Source organism: Pteronotus mesoamericanus, unplaced genomic scaffold (assembly GCF_021234165.1).
Source record: "Pteronotus mesoamericanus isolate MK-2021 breed Mesoamerican mustached bat unplaced genomic scaffold, CSHL_Meso_final scaffold_408, whole genome shotgun sequence".
Lineage (NCBI taxonomy): Eukaryota > Metazoa > Chordata > Mammalia > Chiroptera > Mormoopidae > Pteronotus > Pteronotus mesoamericanus.
This window is the reverse complement of record NW_026555315.1, coordinates 6,107,015-6,126,530: the sequence shown is the minus strand read 5'-3', so window position 1 is coordinate 6,126,530 and position 19,516 is coordinate 6,107,015. Positions and strand designations below refer to the sequence as shown.

General features: G+C 40.2%; 2 protein-coding genes across 2 annotated transcripts in view; one reads left to right on the top strand and one right to left on the bottom strand.

Moving 5' to 3' along the window:
• Positions 1–6,338: 6,338 nt before the first annotated feature.
• Positions 6,339–19,516, bottom strand: part of TAF15 (TATA-box binding protein associated factor 15) — a 30,881-nt gene continuing 17,703 nt past the window's right edge. The window contains exons 8-16 of the mRNA XM_054593163.1: positions 17,140–17,174; positions 16,491–16,523; positions 15,185–15,294; positions 12,997–13,126; positions 9,877–9,969; positions 9,097–9,178; positions 8,889–8,977; positions 8,145–8,766; positions 6,339–6,500 (exon numbers count right to left, since the gene is read on the bottom strand). Of these exons, the coding sequence (XP_054449138.1) occupies positions 6,461–6,500; positions 8,145–8,766; positions 8,889–8,977; positions 9,097–9,178; positions 9,877–9,969; positions 12,997–13,126; positions 15,185–15,294; positions 16,491–16,523; positions 17,140–17,174 (1,234 nt within the window). The 3' untranslated portion in view covers positions 6,339–6,460. The remainder of the gene's footprint in view (positions 6,501–8,144; positions 8,767–8,888; positions 8,978–9,096; positions 9,179–9,876; positions 9,970–12,996; positions 13,127–15,184; positions 15,295–16,490; positions 16,524–17,139; positions 17,175–19,516) is intronic.
• Positions 11,441–11,820, top strand: LOC129086576 (calmodulin-alpha-like). Its single transcript, XM_054593164.1, has one exon. The coding sequence runs from the start codon at positions 11,443–11,445 to the stop codon at positions 11,818–11,820; it is 378 nt and encodes a 125-aa protein (XP_054449139.1). The 5' UTR covers positions 11,441–11,442.

Below are 19,516 nucleotides of genomic sequence, written 5' to 3'. Positions count from 1 at the left end.
CCTTACTACCTACCTAATTCTCAACCCCTGCAACGCCCTGCCCACAGCTCTGCAGCCCATCCTCCTCCACGGTTCCGGGTCTCTCTGGAGGACGTCTCATCCCTTGGCCAGATACCCCACCTCTGCTCAGTGGCACCTCCATCCTAATCTCACCAGGCCTCACCGGAAGAGTTAAGACAGTGCTGAGCGTGGAGTCCGCAGAGGGCGCTCGCCCTCGGGTGCACTGCCAGCTGTGGCCAGAGTCTCTCAGAGGCCCGGAATGCCCACTCCTCTCAGCCACCGAGGGAATGATCCTTGGACACCATCCAAAATGTAAATCCCCCCTCTTCTCTCTCGTCTCTTTCTAATGGGGTCTGTGGATACAAACAACATCAACAGCCCCTGCCTCTGCCGTGAACATTCTCACCCACCTCTGCGCCGCAGCGGAAGCCGGGCTCTCCGGGACCGGCGTCTTCCTGAAACCTCAGGGGTCGCTCAGCCTTCTCTATTCCTTCCAATGTCACCGCCATCCTTAACCTTCATACAAAAGTCATTGTTCCTCTCAGGGTCTCGGCTCTCCAAGCAGCTACACCATCCTCTGGTCCACTTCCCTATTTTCGCTTGTTCGTTGCCTGAACCCGGGTCTTGGCGACACCCTGGCGGTGTCCTTGGACAGCCACCCGACACCCAGCTCTTCAGCCCTTGGTATCAGCTAAAAGGCTTTTCCCTTCCGTTCTCTTCAGCTATCCACCTCCATGGCCACACCTAGCGCGTCACCCCCAGGAATTTCTCCATCTCCAAAATCCTGAACATACGCTTTCTGACCCAAATCTTCTATCCATCCTGTTCTTTTTATCCCCGCCATCAGCTCTTCGAATCTCATCAGCAACACTAAGCTCTTGACTTCCCTCCACTTCCGTTTGCCCCTTTTCTTTTCTCCCTACCCAGCCTGGCCTCCATCCACCAACCACGATCCTCGTTATTCTCATTCTCAACCCTGAAGCCTAGAACCAGGATTCTATAACCAGGTTGCTGATTAAACCTGGAGAAAAATCGGACATCCATCTAGACTGGTACCCCCCAATACTTGCCTCCTATCTTAACTGAGTCCTTATTATTGTCTGGCAATTTTCTGAATTCCTACAATGGCTATTTCAAGCCCTCTCTGCTATCCTCACATTTCCTACAGTCTCTTCAAACTTTCTAACATGTTCCTTCCCCAACTCTCCATCAGATGGAATTACCTGAACTTCCTGCCACCTCTGCTATCGGCATCCTGTACGTAGCAAAGAGCAAGTGCTCGAAAGCCAGATGCTTGAGTTGAGGACTCCTGGCCCTGCCCCTCACTAGAGATGTGATCCCGAGCAAGCTGCTTAACCTCTCAGTGCCCCTGTTCTTCACTGTGCCCTCTGGAAAGCCCCTTCCCAATGGCAAGCAAAATCATTCCAGGGCTGTCCAACCTTTTGGTGTCTCTGGGCCACACTGTTAAGAGCTGTCTTGGGCCACACATTAAATACACAGTAACAAAAACAAAAAATCCCATGTTTTAAGTAAATTTATGATTTTGTGTTGGGCTGCATTCATAGCCATCCTGGGCCGCGTGCAGCCCGCAGGCCGTGGGTTGGACACCCCTGGCTTTACACCATTCATCCCCCGTGAAACATTCCCGTATATACCACTTTGCCTGACAGCACTGTTGTGAGAATTAAATGAGTTCACACACACACACACATTGCTTGTAATAGTGTTCCCAATAAACGTTTAAAAAGTTTGGAATTTTCCATTCGATGGCTCTAGTAGGGCTTAGTTGTCAACTTCATTCAAAACAATTGTTAGTTTTGTGACAGCTGCCACATCAGTGTGCATTTAAAAAAAATCAAAACTGGTAAATTTTTTTGTAGCTACTTTAATATTGAAGCTGGAAGAAAATGTGCAACATTTTCAGCATATTATGATTATTTCAAGGTAAAAATGCAACTGAAACGCAAAAAAATTGTGCAGTATATGGAGAAGGTGCTGTGACTGATTGAATGTGTCAAAAGAGGTTTGGTACTACTGACATTTTGGCCAAATAATTCTTTGCTGCAGGGCTGTCTTATGCACTGAAGATGTTCAGCAGCAGCCCTGGCCTCTATCCACTAGAAGGCCATCGCGGCAAAGAGCTGACATACTCAAAATACCCAAATCAATAAAGTTATTGGTGAAAATGAAAAATGTGTCTTTTACAGAAAAAATTGAAGACTTTCTGGTCAACCCAGTATTTTATCAGCATCGGCAGCTATCCTTACCTCCCATTTTGTAATGCATTCTCCTCTTCCAAGGCAAATCTTCTACCAGTATTCTAGGTGCCATTTCTTCAAGGGATCTGAGTATCAATTATCCCCATTTCAAGTAGTGTATAAATATGCTCAATTTTCACCCATCTTCAAAGTAACCTCCCACAGCCCTGGCTGCAGTGGCTCAGTTAGTTGGTCACGGGTCTAATTTGTGGTCGGGGCACATCAAAAGGCAACTCGTTTCTCTCTCACATTGATGTTTCTCTCCCTTCCTCCCCTCCCCTCTACAACCAAGAAGCTTGTCCTTGGGTGAGGAGAAAAAGTAAAATAAAATAACCTCCCACAAACCCATGTGCCGTCTCAATGACTCCTCTACTTAAGACACCCCACTTCTAATCAACTTTCATAATCAAAATTTTTAAATGCTTTTGTCTCCATTTCCCCAGTTTGTTATTCATTACCCCATTTTCATTTGGGGTCAGAATTCAATTCTCTACCAAAACTGCTTTTGCTAAGACAGTGGTTCTCGATAGGCTGATTCTGCCCACCCCCCTGCCCCCTGCCAAGGGATGCTTGGCAGTATCAGGAGACATTTTTAGTTGTCACACCTGGAGGCTGCTATTCGTGTCTCCTAGTAGAGGCCCGGGATGTTGCTAAACATCCCACAATGCACAGGGCAGCCCTCTACAACAAAGAATTACCCAATCTAAAATGTCAGCAGTATCACGGTTGAAAAAGCCTGTGCTGAGGCCAATTATAACCTCCCCATTGCTAAATATACTGAATGCTATCCTACACATGATTTGGCCTGGCTTGAGCACTTGACACCATTAGCTTCTCCTTCCATGAAACTCACTTCTCCCTTGGGTCATTCTGTCTGTTTCAGGATCCTCTTCTGTTACCTCTTTATCAGTATTTCTCACGGTTCTATCCTCAGCTCTTCTCTCTCTACATCCCAAAACCATTAGAATAAACTGGACAGGGCTCTTTTCAAATATGCCCAGGCCTCACTCACAGACTTCATTTTGGGGTGAAGCCCAGATATCCTTTTTTAAAAAACTTGTTAATTCTAGCATACAGCAAGGTAAGGAACCACTATTATAGAGTCTTATTTTAATCATACCCACTCTCATCAACTGAGTTACCTTTTCTGTATTAATGACTCTCAAATCTCTATCTGTAATAGATTCCCTCACTTAGTCAATGTCCCCTCAGTACCTACTCTGTGCCTCCTGCTGTTCTAGGCACCGAACAGTGAGCAACAGACCAGGTTTCGGGCTCTCCTGGAGCTCATGTTCTAATCGAGGACAGAGAAATGACCAACCACAAAAAGATCATCTCAATACTGATAAGTACTGTGACAACGCTGTAAGAGGTGATGTTAGAGTAATGAGGGAGAGACAGTATTTAAATAGAAAGGCCAGGGAAGAATCTGACCCAGAATTGTACTGAAAAGGAGTGAGTCATATAAGTATTTAAGGAATGAGGATCTAGACAAAACATATACAAAATACTGAAGCAGAAGCATGTTTGGTACCATCAAGAATTATGACCAGTGTGCCTAAAGCAAGGTAAGTGTGGATAAATGCTATGTAATGAAGTTGGAGAGGTAGATGGGCCAGGTCCTAAAAGGCTTTGTTAAGCCAGGGTAAGGAATCATAGCCTATGTGCAACATAAAGTCACAGAGTTTTAAAGAGGCACAACATATGGTCTGATGTAGACCTTTCCAACATCATTTGGCTGCTGTATGAAAAAACAGATCTTAGAGGGGAAAGATTGCGGGGACCTAACAATGGGCTATTGCAATTGTCCAGAGAAGATGTTATTGCTGCTTGTACTAGGATTGTAACTAAGAATATAAAGATGGTTTCAGGACATGTTTTGAAGGTAGAATTAAAAGGACCTACAGGTATAGAATGAACAAGAGAAATCAAGTGTAACTACTAAGCTTTTTATCCACTCTGATCTAGGCGGAGAATGAAGACATCCTTTATTGAGATGAGAAAGACTAGGAAGAGAGAAATAAATTTGGAGAGGGAGATCAAAAGTTTTTTCAGTCCTGGAAGAAATGCCAAGATAAACCAAAGTTCTGTTTAGTACATCATAGTGGGAAGGTCAGGTAGGCAGCTAGGATGTAATCCAGAGTTAAGGGGAAAGGTCAGGACTCGAGACATAAATTCGGTAGTCATCATTGTACTAGGTGATATTTAAAGCTATAACCTCAACGAGTTTGCCCAGGATGAAAGTGAGTATAAATTTAAAGAGAGAAGGGGTATCAGAACAAACCCTGAGGAACTTCCGACATGTAAAGATCAAGTAGAGAAGTTAGCAAAAACAAGTCCTAAAATCAAGGGAGCAAAACGTTGAATGCCACTGTTCTCTGCACTGCAGATTTGCACATCCAGCTGCCTACTGGATGTCTCTACTTGTAAATTTGCGTGCCCCAAACTCAGCATACCTGAAACACTTCATTCCCATCTTGTTCCCAAATTGGTTCCTTTCCCAATGTTTCCTGTTTCAGTGAACAGCAAATCTATCCAATTGCCTGGGCCAGAAGCCCAACTATTTCTGAATTTCAGTCAAACCTTGTCTGATTTCCTTCATTATTTCTCAAATCTAGTTATCTCCTCATCCAAGGTCTGAGCTCAGACCAGTATTTCTCACCAGCTTACCATCCTGTCTCCTGTGTAGCCTCTCAACAAGGCAGCTGTTAATTGTCTTAGAGTAGATGCCACTCAAGTCAGGCCACTCTCCTACTTAAAATCTTTTGACTCCCTCTTCGGAGGCAGGGAAAAATTAAATGCAAGGGCCTCATCACAGAGCTTTTTTAGCTCTCCAGTCTTCCCTTTCGCATGCTCATCCCTGAACCCTGACCCCAGTCACAATGCACTAAACACTTCTCCTCAAGCACGGGCCTGTTCCTCTCTCTTCATTTATTACTCTATTTCACCATGTACAATACACAGTTTTTTGCCCAAATTTTTGAGGATAAAATACGGATGTGAATTATACATGGGTAGTACTAATTCCATATCTATATAAATGTTTTTAATTCTTTTATTTATGCTTATGCATTAAAAGTGTAACTCTAGCCCTGGCTGGTGTGGCTCAGTGGATTGAGTGCCAGCCTGCAAACCGAAAGTTGGCCGGTTCAATTCCCAGTCTGGGCGCATGACTGGGCTGCGGGCCAGATCCCCATCTGGGGCGTGTGAGAAGCAACCCATCATTTCCTTACCCCAGACTCATCATTTGTCTAATTCCTACTCTTCCCTCAAGACACACAAAGCTCTCCCAATCCCACAAGTGAATTAAATATCTTTCAAATCAGCCCTCAAAAGTACCTTGTATTTATTCTTATCAGAGCACTTATTAGACTGTATGTAGTGTGTGCTTGATGGACAACATATCCAGCATCTGGTACAGTACCTGTCCTAAGCTCTTGGTAAGGGAAGAAGAAATAGTTTTTAATGAATACCAAATAACACACTATGTACACTTACTGAATCCTTACTCTTCTTTCCTAGCCCTTAGACCTCCATATTCCCAGCATCCAGAACAGTGCCCTAAATAAACAGTTCTCAATTATAAATTGGATGTGACTATTAAAATCATCTGGTGAACCTGATATAAAGATTCTCAGTCCTATATTCCCACACTCCCACCAAGTTCTGATCCACCAGACCTGAGATGAAGCCCAGGAATCTGTAATTCTGACACTTTTCTCAGGTGATTCTGATGTGCAATCATTCTTAAAAACTGCTATTCTAAACAGAGTAGAAGATCAGTAACTGTTGTTCAAAGTAACATTTTAACTTAATGAAGTAGAATTCATTTCCTGATTCTTCAGAGTTAGAATCTGCTATAACTGAATCCTAAGCATAACAGAACAATGCACTAAATGTACAAAAATCCACAAAACAAGCAGCCTTTATTGCAGTATTACAAAACACTTTCCATTTTGGCAATATTTTACAACGCACTTAGCTTCAAGGGTTGGGAAGGAGAAAGTTGGAAACTAAAGGGGAAAATTTCAACAAACATTACTAAAAGAAAACTGCCCCAGCCCCACCCACCCACCCAAATAAAATTCCAAATGTCACTTAATTTCACTACCCAAGAAGAGGCCACGAGGAAAGCAGCAGGCAAAACTCTGGCAATTTCACTATGGATCATGTCAGAGACAAAGGAACATTCAAAACAGTCATCAGTATGGTCGGTTGCGTTGATCATTTCTGTAGTCGTTTCTAGGAATGAAAAATAAAGAGCCAGACTAAATTTTAATTTTCTACCAAAGGGGAGCATCAAACACTTCAGGGTGCTGGTGACTGGTATCACTTTGAAAATTTCTGCAAGGACGGCACCACGCCTGATTTATTTCTCTACTCCTACAATGTGCATAAGACATGTTGTATCAGCTTTAAGACCCATGAAGTTCCTAAAAGCAGTTTTACCATTACCAACTCCCTTAAAATTTCCCTCCTAGAATAAGGACTCCACACCACTGTGGTTTTTCAGGAGGTCAGAGACTACACCAATTCCAGTACTCTAAACAGACCAGTGGCATGGTGGAATAAGCAAACACACACTTTCATGTAAGAATTCTGGATCTACCACCTACCATGTGACCCTGCAATAGTTACTCCATGTTCCTAACTCTGTAAAACAGGAAGTACACCTACTTTATGAGGTTGACAGAAGGACGAGAACCAAGATACAGGGTGGGGCAAAAGCAGATTTACAATTGTTATGGAAAATAGTACAACAGTACAATAAATAAACTCCTGGGTTTCACATACTCACAACCGTAAACCTACTTTTGCCCCACCCTGTATAAACAGACACCTCCACAGGATCTGCCATATGCTAAGAAGTATTGAATAGATGATGATAATTATTAATAGCTAACAATTACGCAATACTTACTATGGGTCGGTTACTTTTATAACATAATCTAATACAACTCCATGAAGGAGATATTATTAGCCCCATTGTACACGACAGTACTAATGCTCCAAAGGGTTAAGTGACTTGTCTAAGGTCACATAGCTAGTAAGTTGTGGAGCCAAGATTTGAACCCAGTTTGTCTCCAAACTCCATGTTTGTAATGGCATGCTATATTAATTCTCACTATCCCATACTACCTCTGGAATACAAATGGTTAGTGTCATAACTGAAATTTCTTTATATCACTGGTTATTCAATTTTTTTCTGCCTCTACACCATTCACGTGTGCTGCACAACACACTCCCATTAGCACCATCAGTGAGTTTCATCTGGAAAAAGTGTTACCAGAATCACCAGAAAAGCAACTGCAGGGTGCACAGCACGTGTGATCTGAAAGAGCACACCACTATGAGAGGTGTGTTCTATCCCACCACTTAAGATTAAAATCCCCAATTTACACAGTTTCAAATTACCTCTCAATCTCAATTATCTTTAGCTATGAGAATGAATAACACCCACACTCATATAAAGATTTATGAGTAAGCCCTGACTGGTGTGGCTCAGTGGGTTGAGTGCTGGCCTGCGAACCAAAGGGTTGCCAGTTCAATTCCCAGTCAGGACACATGCCTGGGTTGCAGGCCAGGTCTCCAGTAGGGGGCGTGCGAGAGGCAATCACATATTGATGTTTCTCTCCCTCTCTCTCTCTATAAATAAATAAGTTCTTAAAAAAAAAAAAAAAAGATTTATGAGTAACAATTTTCAAAACAATAATTTTTAGAAACTACTAAGCAGGCAACTAAATAGATCTTCTCTACCCTAATCGACAGAACTGCCAATAGAAAATTCAACTTCCAAAAACACTGGACAATAAGGAAATATGACAAAAAGGACTCAGTCCTTAAAATCTAGGAGCAGTGAGGTAAAAGGTATATTCAAATACTCACCTTCCTCCCATTTTGCCTCCATAGCCACCTCGGTCTCCTCCATAGCTGCCACCACTCCTGTCTCCTCCGTAGCCTCCACTTCGGTCTCCACCATAGCCGCCGCCGCCGCCACCACGGTCTCCTCCGTAGCCCCCTCCACTTCGATCTCCACCATAGCCTCCTCGGTCCCCACCGTAGCCTCCTCGGTCACCTCCATAGCCGCCTCGGTCGCCTCCATAGCCGCCTCGGTCGCCTCCATAGCCGCCTCGGTCCCCACCATAGCCTCCTCGGTCGCCTCCATAGCCGCCTCGGTCCCCACCATAGCCTCCTCGGTCGCCTCCATAGCCTCCTCGGTCCCCTCCATAGCCTCCTCGGTCGCCTCCATAGCCACCTCCTCGGTCGCCTCCATAGCCACCTCCTCGGTCGCCTCCATAGCCACCTCCTCTGTCCCCACCATAGCCACCCCCACTTCTGTCTCCGCCGTAGCCACCTCCACTTCTGTCTCCTCCGTAGCCACCACCCCCACTTCTGTCTCCACCATAGCCACCCCCACTTCTGTCTCCTCCGTAGCCACCTCGGTCTCCACCTCTGCCCCCACGACCTCTATAGCCCCTCTCTCCACCATAGCCTCTTCCCCTGAAATCTGCAAGGTAGAAATGCAAACCAATGAGGTCAGCAAAATAACAATAAAGTTTCTGTAATACTAGTCAGAAGATAAATATCATGTAGATGTTATTAAAAGACTGACCCAAAAAGGTAGCCTACCTCCTCCTGAGGGACGAGAGTCCTCTGGTCTGGGCTCATTGCACTGATTACAAGAATTCCTTCGAGCAAAGTTCATATTTCCACATGACCTGAGAAAAAAGGAAAGTAAAAATGCTCCTCAAAAGCTTCCAATGGATTCAGACCCCGTCTTGCACCTTCCAACCTCAATCCTAAATTCTACTCTCACCACAGTAAATGGATTACTTACGGATTAGGGCAAACCCAGTCCCCACTCTTGGGGTCTCCACCTCTCCCCTGAAAGCCGCCACGGCCTCTATATCCTCCGCGGCCTGGGGGATGTAGGGAGGGAAGGGACAAAAATCAGCAGCAGACATCAACAAAGCAGAGAAAAGGTACCAGATGAAAGAACTAAGAGCATGTGTCTACCAGGACCTAGACAACACCGCCCCCCGCCCTCCAAATAAATGGTAGGGCTATGGTAGGCCTCTGTGATTCTTTGATTTGAAGCTTTACACAGTATATGCAGGAAATGTGGGAATGACCCCAGACACACTTTACAGTGCCAATAATGCACTTAAAAACTTTTCTATAATACTCTCGTTAGTTTGAGAATCTCAGTAATAAAGGTTAAGTGAGACAACAAACTCCAAATTTAAGGAATCAGACCCAACAGAATGAACAACCTAGCAGCAACTGTATCAGGGAACTTACAAACTAGCCAGATTAAGCACTCAATTAGGTATCATAATGATTGCCTCCTGATTTCCAAGTGAATAACAATCCGCTATACAGCTTTCCAAGGGGATTTTTAGAAACTTCTCCCACTACTCTATTAGGTACTATGACACCTTATCTACCTAATCTCCTATGTCATCTCACCTTAACATAGAAGGAAAAACAAGAGAGAAAGAGGTAGCATCAACTTCACACAAGAGGTAGCATCAACTTCACACAACAGGGACATATGACAGACTCAAATTCAAACTCTTTATACAATATCCAGGCCAGTAGGCAACAAGCATCTTACCTCGTCGCCCACCTCCACTTCCACCTCCTCTCATAAATTCAGGTCTTCTGGTGGCAAAGGACACCTTAATGATGTTGCCATGAAATTCTTTCCCTAAGAAAAAAAAGAAAATGATTTTGGAGAAAAGCTACATCAGCCCTGGCTGGCTGGAGCATCATCCTATAAACCGAAAGGTCACGGGTATGATTCCTGGTCAGGGAACATGCCTGGGTTGCAGGTTTGATTCCAGGTCACGGAGGATGTAAGAGGCAACTGGTCAATGCTTCTCACATGGGTGTTTCTCTCCCTCTCTCTCCCCCTCCCTTCCTCTCTCTCTAAAATCAATGAGCATGTCCTCAGGTGAGAATTAAAAAACACAAAAAAGGAAGGAAGGAAGGAAGGGGAGGAAGGAGGGAGGGAAAGAAATGCTACTCCACGTCTGCACTTCTGAAGAAAAAGGTTAAACTGTCTTGAATATTTTTAATTTCAGAGGAATAACTGACATGTCCTCACAGAAATTCAAACACACTAGTGTTCCCAGAGTCAAGGTAACAGAATTAAAACGTGACATAATCTACTGAACAGAGCAGATCTGTAACTGGGATACAGTCATTTATTACTAAGAAAAAAAACCCCACATCTAATATTTTTACATGAACAGTGTTTACAGTTTGCTACCATTTCAGTTTCTTAAAGGGAATGTGTGTGCGCATGCGTGAGTGTGCGCATGTACCTATATGCACACATCTGCTTGTATACACACTACTGAACTCTCAATAGGGGAAACGAGACCACTGACAGTGGGCAGGGTCAGAGGTGGAAAGGAAACTGATTTTTTACTATCCTCTTGGTCCTGTTTGGAATTTTTTTACCATATTCAAGTACTGTCTTATTTAAAACTAGTGCGGGTATATGTGATTACTGAGGTACATGTACACATAGTCTGCTGCCCTAGGGCTTTAGAGACAGAAATTAATCTTTTTATTTTATATTAAATAAGACAACTGACATATAAGGAAAAGGTGCCCAAGGATTCAGAAAATCCTTATAGATCCAAGAGCCTTGGCTCCTAGGACAAAGCCCTCATCACTGTGGCCTACAACTTTCCACAATGTCAGATGGTATGACGTGCACTTTGACATAGGAAGCAACTCATGGACCAGTATTTTAAAAGCTGTAAAAAGACCTGGTAAAAGATGAACTATGGAGTTAAGTGTAAGAGGTTCACAGGCCCTGTGGGCAAATGGCACAATAATTTTTAAAACATATAATGAGCAAAAGAAATTGCTTTAGGATTCAGAGAAACTATTAAAAAAGCAGAAGTCAAGAAGACTGGACCTAGCCTTCAAGAGCAAGGCGATGGGGCTTGACGGATTAGCACAAAAAGTAAAGAACATGGAGGTAAGGACTCATACAGTATCACAATCTCATCTCGGAATAAGTTAAAAAAAATGAAATTATATTTTGAAAAAGACAGGTGAATTTATAACACGGGGAAATGACTCTTAAAATGTTAAGTGAAGAGAACATGAAGTCCAAGTGAAGTGGTTATATGGTCACACCTTGGAGACTGGCAGCGCCTACAGCATGGCTGACCACCTGACTGAAGAGCAGATTGCAGAATTCAAAGCTTTTTCACTATTTGGTAAGGATGGGGATGGAGCTGTAACACTAAAGGAACTGGGAACTGCACTGAGGCCTCTTGGGCAGAATCCCACAGAAGCAGAGTTACAGAACATGATTAATAGAGTGGATGCTGATGGTAATGGCACAACTGACTTCCTGAAATTCCTGACAATGATGGCAAGAAAAAGGAAGGACACAGTGAAGAAATTAAGAGAAGCTTTCCGTGTGTTTGATGAGGATGGCAATGGCTATGTTAGTGCAGCAGCACAGCTTCACCATGTGATGACAAACCTTGGACAGAAGTTAACAGATGAAGAAGTTGATGAAATGATGGGGTGAGAGATACTGATGGTGATGGTCAAGTAAACTACAAATAGTTTGTACAAATGAGGACGGCAAAGTAAAAACACTGTACAGAATTTGTTCAATTTCCTGTACAATTGTTTATTTACCTTTTGTTTGTAACTTATCTGTAAAAGGTTTCCCCTACTGTCAAAAATATGTATGTACAGTAATTAGGACGTCATTCCTACATGTCTTCTTCCCTTAATCTCACTGTCATTGTCCTGAAACCTTATTTTAGAAAGCCGATCAAGTAAAACGTTGTACGTGGCTTACTCTGGATATATCTAAACCCTTCTGCTTATCTAAACTTAGATGGAGTTGGTCAAATGAGGGAACATCTGGGCTATGCCTTTTAAAAAATAGTAATCTTTAGGACTGTCAGCATATTGTTGCTGAAGTGTGGAATTGTGACTCTGTCAACTATGGACAGTCAATAGTATGTGCTTAAAAGCTGTACTATTGCAAAACGGGCATATTATCCAGGTACTCGCACACTAATTTTTTGTACTGCTGGTCCTGTACCAGAGACATTTTCTTTTATTGTTACTAGCTTTTTAAACTTGCTTAGCCACTTAAAGAAAAATCTGCTTATAGCACAATTTGTCTCAAATCCATTTCAAGTTATATTATTTGTTTTCCAATAAAAAAAATTTTACCCCCTCAAAAGAACATGAGACGAAACTACATTTGGAATGTAATGATAAACTATTTTTAAAATAGTTTTAAAAACTGGAAGGAAAGTTAGTAAAAAATATTATCAGTGGTTATCTCTGAATAGAGGGACTATGGTTGCTTTAACTCCTTCTATTTTCCCATACTTTCTCATTTTCAGGGGGAAAAAAAATCTTACTATTTTTTCTATGTATTAACTGTGTATTTGGAAAAAAATTAATCTAAATTTTAAAAGAATACAGGGTCAGCCAAGCCAACCCTCTACATCTGTATCAGGGTGACCTCAAGCATAAGTCATGATATAAGGAAATATTCTACACAAAAACAAGAGAGCTCATCTCATTTCTAAAGGTATGTAAAAACTCTGGCCTGTACATTTAATAAAATTCACTATTAAAAGTAAACATGAAAATAACCACTGTCTACCAGAATATATTCTGACTTCAAGACGAAAACATTTATCCAAAAGCATGCTGAAGTTACATGAATGAAATATACCATCAAACCAGTCAATGGCTGCCTTAGCTGAAGGAGGGTCATCAAATGACACTGTTGCTTCTCCTTTTGGCTTCCCTGTGTCCTTGTCTGTGTACAGATTTATCATGGGTTTTCCCGTCTTCTTGTTTGTCTGAGGAACAAATAAGCTGATGTTAGCATTTTAAGAAAAAGTGATCAAGAACCGTGTAATTTATTATTTTAAAAGAATTCACACATCCATACCACAAAATGCTATGCACCTTTTATTAAAATGAAATTATCTGTAGTTTAAAAAGGAAAACACTCTAAGATAACATTATGTGAAAACTGAACTAAGTGTGATACATAGTATATACTGTTTTATCTATGTATAATTTCTTTAAATCCACAAAAAATATAAATAATGCTTTATGTAAATATATACCTTATAAAACAAAATAGGCCAGGAAGAATGTTCACTAAGCAAATCAATAGACGACCCCTAAGGTTACACATTAGATTTGGCTAGGATGGGAATGGAAGACAAAGGAGAATTTTTACTTAATCAGAACTATGAATTTTTTACATATTTCATGTCTAATTCCTTAAGAAATTTTAACTTCCCAAGAAGAACATGAAAAAATGAGTAATTCTAGAGACACCAAAAACAAAATAGCTGTCAACTGATTTCAGGCACATGCTACAATCTACTAACACTGCTCTAAATGATACCTTCTAGTTGAAGAGATGAAAAATACTGGGTTGGCCAAAAAGTCCGTTCAGTTTTTTCCATAAAATAATACACACATTTTTCTTTTATCCCCCCAAAACTTTCCGTGCGTGCGTGTGTGTGTTTTCCCATTACACCTTTCTATACCTTCTTCCACCTCCAACTCCAGCCAGGATTTGGGTTTTTAAGCAGAGGACTATCATCGGGAAAACCAGAAAATTCTATCCTAAAGCCCAGCAGAAATAAAGGGTGGGTAATTCCCTGAGTTAAAGATGGCACAGGGGCTTACATTCTACTATAGCTTGAAAGGAAAAAGCTTTGGTCTTCCACAGGACATGGAACCAGGTGAGCAAGGTCAGGGCCTGGGTAACCAATCCTGACAACGCAGGACTTTCTCACATAAGATGCGTAGGTCCCTGAGTATAGTCTATGAACACCCTAGACTTCCAAGCAAAAACTGAAGTGTATGCATGTTTTCCTGGGGAAATGGTCCTTCCCTTCTCACAGATCCAAGGAGAGCCTAAAATCTCAAGCTGCAGTGAGGAAGCAAAAGACCCATTTTTCACTTTCACTAATGACTTTACTCATTTGGGTATTTTGAGTATGTCAGCTATCTCCTGCTATTGGCTTCTAGTGGGTGGAGGCCAGGGGTGCTGCTGAACATATTCCAATGCACAAGACAGCCCCACAGCAAAGAATTATTTGGCCAAAATGTCAACAGTATCAAGAAACTTTGCAAACCACTTTTGACACTTTCAGTCACAGCACCTTCTCCATACACTGCAGAAATCTTTCTTGTGTTTCAGTTGCACTTTTACCTTTCTTAAAATAATAAAGCATAATATACCTAAAATGTTGCTTATTTTCTTCCACCTTCAATATTAAAATGGCTACACAAAAATGTATCTATTTTGATTAAATTTTTTTAATGCACACTGACAGTTGTCACGATAACAATCTAACAAAATTGTTCTGAATGAAGCTAAAGACAACTGAGCACTACTAGAGCCACTGTACAGAAAAAACTGAACGAACTTTTCGGTTAACCCAATATTTGCATGAAACAGTGCATAAGACACTTAAGTAAACCATAAAGTTATAAAATAAAGCATCATAAATTGGGCTAGTGTGTATCACAAACATGGAATATCAAAACAAAAAGTTGTTAGTAACAACTTGAGTTTGCCTATATTTGCATTTCAGAATCTATAAAATGTTCTCACAATCTCATTTGGTCTCACAACTCTAGGAGCTAGTCAGAGACTACTTTTAGAGCCCTATGGAAAGCTAAAGCTGTAAAAGGCTGTGGGAAGGTAAACACAACCAAGGAATAAAATCATCATGTATTTAGCAAATGCCTACAGCCAAGGGTCAGAATGCGCATCAGTGAATTTTCAGAGAGAAGCCTTACTAGAATAGAGGATTATGTAATCTATGTATCTTAACCAGAATATATAAGTGATTATGATATTTTTTACATAAGCCATGCTTTTCACTCACCTTGATAATTCCTATCTGTTTAAAGAACTCCCCCACTTGATCTGTAGACACACCCTCCCCAAGTCCTTGCACAAAGATTGTGTTGTTATCTGAATTATCAGATTCTGAATCTAAGGGAAAAAAAATTATGGTTAATTTTACATATTCCTTGATTTTACTACATTCTGCTTAATAATCAAGAACAGTAATTTGTTGTCCAACATTCAACTGTTTCTATGACCCCCCCCCTTCAAAAAATAGGACCAATATAAGAAAAATCTTTTATGTGAACATGCAAAGTGGTGACAATAATAGTTATTTGGTCAATTCTTACAACTAAATTTAAGATAAAGTGGATCAAGTCCACATTGTAAAATACACAAGACCCATTAAGGGATCTTACAAATCTCACTCTTTAGATTCAGATACAGAACTCAAACTCCTGGAGAGAGGAAGAAAAATTATAAATTAGCACTCCCTTCTTTGGAGAGCTTTAATTCTTTATGGGTAACCAATACTTTTAAGTCTCTTTAATAGACAAGTCCCCCAATCTGACACTGGACTTCCAAGCAAGCCAAGCAGAACTGGTGGTTCCCAGGTCACTACAACAGCACCGTATATACCGCAGGGTGGAGGCACCTCGACACTCACCTTACCTTACATGCACACTTTTGGATTAGTACAACAAAGTAAGAAAGATGTAAAAAATTCAGTCCATGAAGGGATAATTCAGAAACTGCCTTCCATATAGAATATTTTGGCATCTTAATAAAAACAAAAGTTCTGAATTCAATATATATTAATCTCTAAATCGTAACTTTCAAAAGGCTCCATGTAGCCTTGAATTTCAAAAGCCACATGAAATTAGTGACTGCTGCCTAGAGTAAGACAATTCTCTAATCTATGAATCCAGGTTCCTTAGGCCCACTATGGAGACTACCAATGCAATGTAGTATTTTCTTAAAGCTTTTCTACTCCTAATTTCCCAGTAATACAAATTCTTTCAAAACTGATTTGCAGTGATTAAATAATGCTAATTAGGAGTAAAAAAAAAAATCAAATATTTCTTCACAAAAGATAATGCAGAGCATGGGAAAATGCAAATATAACAATTTTGCCCAGCAAACTTTCCATTAACTTTCCTTTCTTGGATGTCTTTAGAAGTAAAGCTCCTCAGCTCTGACAGCACTATCAAATTAAATCTTCTTCCTGAACTAACTCCTCCAAACACACATTTTTTTCCCCTGAAAAAAGTGGAAAACTAACATTCTCTTAATGGCAAAGTTACAAACTTTGAGAAAGTTTACAAACAAACCATAAATCTTACCAGCATCTGGTCTGGGTCCATAATCCCTGTGACCTAAGAGGAAAAAAAAGAAAAAGAAAAAAAAAGCTATTTAATACAACTCATTAGAAATCACTGTAAAACAGTAATAATAACCGTCAATATTTCCAAAATCCTTGAAAGTCAACCATCACAGATTTACAAAGTAAATATATAAATTAAGTTTTATTAAAAGTTTAAGAAATCAAGATGAATGTCAGTATTTCCTTAAACTTGTCCCAAACATCACCTGCCACTTTGGCATTATGCTAGTATCACTTCTGTTAAGCTCTGGTTGTGAAGGCTGATTGGAAAACCCTAACAATTTAAAAACACCATGTCAGCTACCTTTATTAAAACAATGTGCTGTCAAAATCCAGTGACGGTCTTATTCATTGGTCACCACAGACTCTTTCATGCAAATTCACTGTGTAGAAATCCATTGGACTGAGATCAACTATGGCTTTTTAATGTTTTCTTTGATATATATACATGTGTGTATATATATATAATCTTTTTTTTAAAGCACACAACACATACCAGCCTCAACAGAGTAGGTAAGAAAGGGCTTAGACTGCATCTGCGAGATATTGGTGGCTTTTAGATTTATATAGCATTTCCACTGAAACATTTTGGGATACTCAGCACTTACCACCAAAATTTTTGAAGCCACCGCGGTCACCACCACTGCAGAGGAAAAATTGAAGAAATGATTTCTTCCTTAAGTCTCTAATGTGCTGAGCCCTGGGCTCAATCTACACTTAACTGTCACAAGTAGAGCACCTAGGAAAACAGCAGCACCTCTAACTTTCCAGTAAATTCCATTTCATAGACTTCAGAATGTTTTTACCTAAGTGTTTTCCCAATGAGCTATTTCCACAATGATGCCTTTTCAAGTGTATTACAGAACATATCTAAAATACTTATTTTAAAGTTCTTCCCAACCCCAAGCCAAAGGGATACTACTCAAATCATAACTTAAAGTTGGAGGCACAGCATGAAGAATGCTAGAAAAAACAGTACTTCCAAGGAGATATTTTTAAAAATATGAGAAAAGGAAAAAAAAAAAAACCAGAAGCACAATATAAAGCAAGGTTAAGATTTAGATAGCAGAATAGGAGAGCTAAAAACTTGAGGCCTGCATTCTACTGTGGTATCAAATAGTGGGTTTTATGAGATGAAGAGAAAAAGTGAGGTACAAATATGAAAGTAAGCCTGAATAAAAGCAGTCTTAAAAATTGCAAAGCATTCTGAAAGCTGATCAAATGAGCACTAAAAGAAAGCTTAACTTAAAACTGCCCTCCTACTCCACACCCACTGCAATGTACTAGATCTCTTCACATCAGAGCTACTGAGGTTCATGTTGTCAAATGTTCTAACATCAATCAGTAGAGCGTATCAGAGACAGAACGCAATACACTCCAATATTGCAGCTTCCCACAAGAATATTACTTATTTGGCAAATTCCCACTGTCAGAGAAAAGTTAATGGTCCTAGTGTGCACAGCTTTATATAAGAAATCTAAGATCTTTCTTATCAAGAAACTCGTTAAAAACCCGTACACTGAAAACTTGTTTCCATTGACTGAATTAAGTAATCCTCTAAGATTCAAGTGCTGAAATGGAAATAAAAACACCCAAAGTTTTCAGATGGTGATACCCAATCTTCTACTATAACCGAATAAACTAGTTTAATACACTAATGTCCCTTCACTGCCTAAAAGCCTCTCTAGAGATAACCATGCCCTCTAGATGGCTTTTCTAAGAGATCCTGAGACAAAACATTCTGACTAAATGAGGAAGTATTCTTCCTTTATCATTAGTCTATTGTACTAATTTGATGTAAAAAAAAAATTTCCCCTTGCAATCAGCTTAGATACAGATACATATGAATACATCTTAATTTGCTATTTATTCTGTTTGATTTTTCAGGAGGCCTAAAAAGGAGAATGAATAAGGCTATTTCAAGGCTATGCAGACAATATGAAACTCCGATCCTTCATATACATCCAGTTTTCTATTGAGTTTCTAAGACCTCTCTTTCAGAACAGGACCCAAGCCCTCCTTGAACTTCTAAATGACTTGTGTATCACCACTTAACTCTTTAAGAAAGGAAAGCCAGCAGAGTTCTTGAGATTAAATTGCTAAAAATCTTACTATTAGAAACCAAAATATCTCAGCTGTGAACATCTAATAATCAAAGATGATCACTGGAATTCCAACAAATGATGAGAAAAGAACCAGCGAAAATATTTAGTTCACATTCCTACGTAAGAAAGTCACCAGGATAAAGTAGATTTTTTAAATAGCAAATTTCTGTAAGTAAGTGCGGAAAGAAATCTCTTAATTATTCTGTTGTCATGTTAACTGAGTACCAAATTGTTGATCTGGCCAAAAGGGAGAGAAAACATGCAATTTCATACGTGAGCTAATTCCTACAATTTATATTCTGGCCAGCAATATAACTTTTGTACAATTTTTAAAAAGGATGTATCACTGCAACATAGAAGGGATATAAAGCAAATGACATCTGAATAGGTTTAGAATTTCCTATTCCTTCCTATAGTGACATTTTAACTTAAGTTATCTTTACTGAGCATTTCCTTTGAAAATACAGCAGCTGAAGATTTCTACACAATAGCCATAAATATGGAAACACGTAGTGCATTTGCAAAAGTCCTAGTCTTCAAACTGAGAGATCCAGATACAGTCTTAACTATCACTAATCAATCTTGATAATTTGGACAAATCACTAATTCTCCCTGGGCCTCAGATTCCTCCTTCACAAAAGAAGGGTCTCTATCCTTGCTACAACCCAAAGGGCCATCTGTGGAACAGCAGCATAAGGAGAGCCTGGCAATGTCTCAGAAAGGCATGTCTTGCTTGTGCCTCATTCTAGACCTACTGAATCAAAATCTGCATTTAAATAAGATCCCTGATTAAATTCATAAAAAGTTTGAGAAACACTGGTCTAGTTGATCTATAATTCTATGTGCTGCTTTCTTCCAAATTTGTTTCAATCATTTTTCT